The following is a 6,408-nucleotide window of genomic DNA, read 5'->3' on the forward strand; positions in this document are numbered from 1 at the left end:
CTGCTGAAGGATTACAGAGCAAAGAGGATTACTGTCAGACAGCGCTGCCTGAGTGGAAGACTGTTATAAGTAGATGCTGTCTGGATGGAGCATCATCTTGGAGGCAGATAATGAAACTCACAGAGAGGAGAATATATTAATGTGTTTGTCTTTATGTTAGTTGATACCTGTATTTGTCTCTCTCCACTTTTCTTTCTTGGCTTTGCGGTGTTTTAGTGTAATAAAGTGAGGAGGACTCTTTTTCAGCTGCAGTGACACTTGCCTTTTCGGGCCACAGCCCTCTGAACTCTCTGTGGTTGTATCTTGGAGAGTTTCCCAAAAACTGTTATGCAATCGCCCAAACATTCCTCCATTTGTCATCCTCCCCATAACTTTTCTCTTCCTTTTCAAAATCCCCATCCCTCATATCGATTTTGTCACAGTTTTGTCTCGCAGTTGGATATTTCTCTTTTATTTGTGCTGGATAAACATCAAATATTTTCCTCTGTATCCTCCCTGTTCTCTCTCTCTTCCACCCTCGTCTCCTCCTCTCCCACCCACCCCAGTTTCTAATTGGATTTCATTACCACTTCCTCTCAGTTTTTCCCAGCCAGACTCTCTGGTTGGGAGGAACGGCTTTCACTGGATTCCCATCGACACAGAGCAGCAGCTCTCAGAGACTGCACCACCATCATCTGGTAGGTTTTGTTTTCCTTCGTGAACTGTGAGTAAAAGCTGCTGTTCAGGGCTTCAGGCCACTCAGGTGAAACCTACACATGCATTGTCTGTGTGCAGGGCGGAGGTGCGTCTGATGGCTTCGGCGTTGAGAACAGAAGTACTGGCGTGCTTTTTTCCTTCAGACCACCAAAGTGCATCATTGTGTGTGGTGTAGATATGACTGTTGAGCTGGATTACATAAAGAACTTTAAAGCAGTGGAGGAGGAAGTACTCAGATCCTGTATTTACAGTTAAAGCCCTGCATTCAAAATCTTACTTAAGTAAAAGTACAGAAGTATTTTCAGCAAAATGTGATCATTATGTAACAGAGCTATTATATATCAAATGGACAGATTATCATCACTGATGCATTCAAGTTTAAGCAGTATTTTAATGTGGTGGCTGTTCAATGTGGAGCCGATTTTAACTACTAATAATCCTAATTTACTAATACTTTTAACTGATAAAGAAAATCTTAATCTGTGAAGTAAGGGGTAAAGATATGAGATTAGTGTAGTTGGGTAAAAAGTACAATAATTACCACAGACATGTAGAAGACTATATATTTATAATATATATACAAGCATCTCAAAATTGTACTTAAAACATGACTTTAGGAAATGTACATGGCTACAGTACTTTCCACCGTCTGGTAAGCGTATTATTGAGCAGTACAGGGTTAAAGTAAATGGGCAGCTTTGCCTTTAACAGCCTGATATTGAGTTACAGTAAATGCGGATGATATCAGTGAACTCCAGCCGGTCTCTAGGCTAAATACCAAACTTCTCCAAGTGGCTGCCGGGGCTCTTTGATTTATGTCTTACAGAGAAATCAGATCTTTGAACGACCTGTAAGAGCTCATCCAGGTGCCACAGAGTCTGCTGGTTGAATCAAAATCACTGAATTAATCCCAAAACTCCAGCCTGGTGATTGGGTTCATTTGTTATTTTAACAGTGGACTCATCTTATTTTGCGGCCATCGAAAACATGTTTCTAATCATCGGAGGGCTACTGAGGAGTGGTGGCGGACAGCTGTTCAGACTCAGTGTTTGTCCTCTTGTCTGCTCTCCTCTTCTGCCAGGAATGCTGACATGCATTTCTTTCTCCCTCCTCTTTTTTTCTCACTGTTTCTTTCTTTCTGTTGCTACTCTCCCCTCCTTCTCCCCCTCCTCTTCCTCCTCCTCCATCTCTCACTCTCTCTTTTTTGTGGATGTGAGCACTCAGATCCAATTAGAGGACCTGCACATAAATGACAATAACTCATTCTCACCTCTTTCATGCACCACAAACAGCAAGTTTTCATTAGTAAACCAGGAAGCTGGAGTCCCACAAGAAGCTGGTATCCTGCTCAGCTCATCAGCTCAGTTTATGGTCCTGTGACGCCTGTCCGGCTCTCAGACAGACGGCCAAACAGGCGAGACGAGCTGGTGTCTCCCGACCAAAAGCCCTGCAGGGGCTGCAAAACAAACATACTCGATTTTATGCAGGTTGCACAGCAGAAGTCTACAATTTGAAACCTTTCATACAGTTCAAGCAGGCTCAACTGAGGATTAAGGCTCTTGATTTGGGTTCACACACAAACAGCAAACAGACGTGGACAGAAAGAGACAGTGAGTTTGAGGAGGAACTTTTAACTTTTAGGTGTGACTGTTCGGGGTCGTAGTTCTGGTATTCAGCGTCTCCTCAAGCTTTTATTGGACACACCTGTTTAGAAACCAAGAGGGCCGTGTTTTGTTTTGAAGAAATGATTCATCATTAATTCAGGAATTTGTCTTATTTTCAGCCTCCTGAATTGAGTTTTTTTTTTCCTCGCAGAGAAACTTGAAACCATCATAAGTGTGTGTTAGAAACAGATGCTTGTGTACACGGATTTCTGATGTTTGGCAGAAAAGAGCCAAACCCTTTCGTGCTTGCCGCTGGTTGTTCATAGAATTTTCTTTTATTTATGGTCACTTTTTCCCATCACGTGTCTTCCCCGAAACAGAGCATGCTGTTCTTTGTACCACGACTCTCAACCCATTATTTCAGGACGCTGAATCACCGGCTGGAACCAAAAACTGCACCTGTGTTAATAAAACATAAGCTCCACGTTGGCGTTTACATTACAGTCAAATCTCAGTAAAAATCTTTGCTCAGGCATGTTTATAATATTTGTAAAGCCAGTGGATTTGAGACAGATATCTACCTTTCAAACACTACGTTCTTAATCTCTCCTAAATTGCTGGTTCTTTTCTTCCACTTCTGGCAGTGCTGACATCTAATGCGCAGTGCCAACTCAGTCATGTAATATGGATATTTCCAAGTGAGGAATTTGCTAGAAAAACATGAGTTTTATTATAATTAATATTTTTCTCTGTTAATACACATGAAGTGCCTGATTAAATAGGTTGAAAATGATAGATACTCAGTTTTTTAGAATTAGCCCATTTTTCCTGGCAGTTTTGAGACTAAATGTCAGTGTGCTTGACTCCAGTGACGGTCTGGTATTGCAGCACGTCTGCCTGGGAAGACAATAGTCCTTAAATTCATTTGAAGCTGAAGCGTTTGTAAGCCTGCGACACAGTATGTTTGATAGGAAAAGGTTAACTGAATATAAGACTGCAAGTTCTTAAATTATTTTGTAAAACGCTGAAGTCAGTGTGTTTATATAAGCTTCTTTCTGCTTCTATAATCTGATCACGCTGGATTGGAAGTGATGTTTATAGGGGCATTTGTGGTGCACTTTTGTTTAATCTGATCACTGTTATCCCATCATAAGCGGTTCAGTTCAAACTGTGGTGTTACTCCGCCACAGACTTGTTTGTAAACCGTAATGTCTCCATGTTTCTGTCTTCTCTCTCAGCCGTGACACTGCAATGACTTCGCTCAGGCTGTTGCCCCTGCTGCACTCAATCCTCCTCCTCCAAGTCCGTCTTTCCAGCCCGTTAGAAGACAACAAGATCCCTCCCAGTCTGTGCACTGGTCACCCTGGTATCCCGGGCTCTCCTGGAGCTCATGGCAGTCCTGGTCAGCCAGGGAGAGACGGGCGGGATGGGAGAGATGCTGCTGCGGGGGAGAAAGGACAGAAGGGGGACAGGGGAGACCCAGGTGCTCTATTTGACTTGTTCACGTGTGAATATGTGATAATTGTCCGCAGTGGATGCTCATGTCTGTGCTCCTCTTCCTCTCCAGGTGAGACAGGAGTGCGAGGTCTGACCGGGGACAGAGGTGACCCAGGAGAGAAAGGGGAGAGGGGCCAGCCAGGAGAGTGTGCAGTGGCCCCCAAATCAGCCTTCAGCGCCAAACTCTCCGAGGGCCACTCTTTACCCCTCACTGTCGGCGACGTGGTCCGCTTTGACAAGATCATGCTCAACGAACAGGGCGACTACAACACAGAGACGGGACGCTTCACCTGCAAAGTCCCTGGAGTTTACTACTTTGCCGTTCACGCCACAGTCTACCGCGCCAGCCTGCAGTTTGACCTGATGAAAAACGCTCACACGGTGGCATCTTATTTTCAGTTCTACGGCAACTGGCCCAAACCGGCGTCTCTGTCAGGTGGCTCCCTGCTCCACCTCATCCCTGGTGACCAGGTGTGGGTCCAGATGGCTCTGTCAGAGTACAACGGATTTTACTCCAGCACCAAGACAGACAGCACCTTCACCGGCTTCCTGGTGTACTCAGACTGGAAAAACTCTGCTGTGTTTGCATGACATGCGCTTCTGAACAAAACAAAGTCATATCCCACTTTGGGAAATGAACCAAAACCTTTTTCTTTTTGTTTTCTAATTGAGAAGTTCTGGATAAAGACACACGAATAAGACGTGACATGGTACATCTGTGTTTATATAAGTAGAAAACACAGCAGGCAATGTTACTTGAATGGCACATACCGTCCTGGTGAGGTGTGAGGTACACACACGGAGCACTAATGTTTATTCAGTGTCTGTTCTTCAGTTGCAGCCTTGAAACTGTGACACTTCATTATTGTAACAGATGTTGTGACAACGGCCTGCAGCCAACTCCAGGCCGCAAATTCAAACAGCTTCTATGAGATTATTGCACTGTTGTTTCCCATCACTTTCTGCACAGTGAACATGAAAAAATGAATAAATCACCGTGGTTTTGGAAAACACGCGACTGATATGTTCTCGGCCATATTCATGTAGGATGCTGACAAACGTGAGGAGATCGCTTTTAATAATCGTTGCAATGTGTCAGCTTTAAGCTTCAGTCTCCAAACATGATATTTGTGACACTTTCTCACAGCACACCAGACTGTGCACACAGCTGACATGTAGCAGCAGAGGTGGAGGAAGTAGGAAGGACTCGCAGCAAACTGTGCTAAAAGTGTTTAAAATACTCATTCTGCAAAAAAAAAACAAAAACACAAAAGAACGGTGCCTTTGAGTGAATCATTGTTGTATATAATATTGTTAGATATACAGTTTGGTATTTCAATCCAGTGATGCCAATGTAGGGATCATCCCCCTTTAGAGTGTCACAGGACAAATCTGAAGGGCCGTGAGATGATAAATGAGGCAGTTTCTTACTTTTCTCTACTTCTGTTCCTTTAATTTAATCATTTTATCTTAATTTTTAACTATCTAAGATGTTTAGAGGGGAAATAACTCTATATAACATCATATTTTATAAGCATACATGTTGTTTAAATGTAAAATCCTTATCTGAAAAGTAACAAGCAGCTGTTGAATCAGTGTTGTGTAGTAAAACTGCAATATTTCCCTCCAAAATGTAGAGAAATAGAAGAATAAAGCTTAAAATGGAAATACTTGAGTAAAGCACAAGTACCTCCAAATAAGTGAGAAAATGTTCTAAGTCACTTTCCATCTCTCCCTGATTTATTAACTTCTACGTGGCAATTTAATCAATAAAACTGAACACCCTACGCTCTGGTTTTTATGCCCAAAGGCAAAGCACGACCAAAGTAAATACCTTAACGAAAAAGGCTGGAAAATATTCATTTTCCACTGGATTTACTCTGTTTACTTCTTGCCTGATGATTTCACCAAACGCTGTAAGTACCTCGACAGACTCTCCAGCTACATTTCAACGCTGTGAGCTGGTTCAGACAGGTCATCTCCTTCTTCCCATCAGTGACGACACTTTAAAACAATAACGACATGTATTATTTAACCGAGCCGAGTCTCTCCCAGTGTGCCTTGACATTTTTCTCGAGGCTGGGCTGTTTATTTAGGAGGATAAACACTTTGACGAGGCCAGAATCCAAGAAAGTCCTTCTCTGCCTGCTGCCTCACACATGAGGAAATGTTATTTTCCCTTCGCTCCCTGAGACTCCTACACATAATTAAGCTTTAAATATATCCTCATAACTTTTCCCTCAAGGGAAGAATGAGAGAAGCAGGGAGTTAATCAATCTTCCCCTGGCATCAATGAGTTATTTCCATTAGTTCATGGCTTGTAAATCGCTCTCTAACTGCTTGATGGCCGAGCAGACAGTGACATCATCCTGAAAGACAGAGCTGTCATTGGTGGACGGGCGTCTGTGTGGGTGAAGGAGAGGAAGAGTTTACGTCTGGATTAAAGCATTGATGCAGACACAATGTAGTCAAGACAATATGACAGATTAGAGCGTGTACAAATACTCTATAGAGGGCAGGGCCATACATTTGGAGGATTTTAGAAAATACTAATAAATTCTCCCAGTATGAAAGCCAAGAATGGCCGCGCTTGCAATTATTGTTTTTTTAA

The 6,408-nt window shown here is 42.9% G+C and overlaps 1 protein-coding gene across 1 annotated transcript; it reads left to right on the forward strand.

The window, feature by feature from the left end:
• Positions 1 to 544: 544 nt before the first annotated feature.
• Positions 545 to 5,313, forward strand: c1qtnf5 (C1q and TNF related 5). The gene is made up of 3 exons (XM_041940910.1): positions 545 to 677; positions 3,539 to 3,783; positions 3,868 to 5,313. The coding sequence occupies exons 2-3, from the start codon at positions 3,552 to 3,554 to the stop codon at positions 4,386 to 4,388; spliced, it is 753 nt and encodes a 250-aa protein (XP_041796844.1). The 5' UTR covers positions 545 to 677; positions 3,539 to 3,551; the 3' UTR covers positions 4,389 to 5,313.
• The last annotated feature ends 1,095 nt before the right edge of the window (positions 5,314 to 6,408 follow it).

The sequence above is a fragment of the Chelmon rostratus genome, chromosome 7 (assembly GCF_017976325.1).
Source record: "Chelmon rostratus isolate fCheRos1 chromosome 7, fCheRos1.pri, whole genome shotgun sequence".
In the NCBI taxonomy this organism is placed as follows: domain Eukaryota; kingdom Metazoa; phylum Chordata; class Actinopteri; order Chaetodontiformes; family Chaetodontidae; genus Chelmon; species Chelmon rostratus.

What these genes read in the sequence shown, in the direction of transcription:
- c1qtnf5 (XM_041940910.1), top strand. Translation starts at nt 3,552, where the DNA reads ATGACTTCGCTCAGGCTGTTGCCCCTGCTGCACTCAATCCTCCTCCTC. An exon ending in GGGGGACAGGGGAGACCCAG is followed by an intron (nt 3,784 to 3,867) that starts GTGCTCTATTTG and finishes CTTCCTCTCCAG; the next exon opens with GTGAGACAGGAGTGCGAGGT.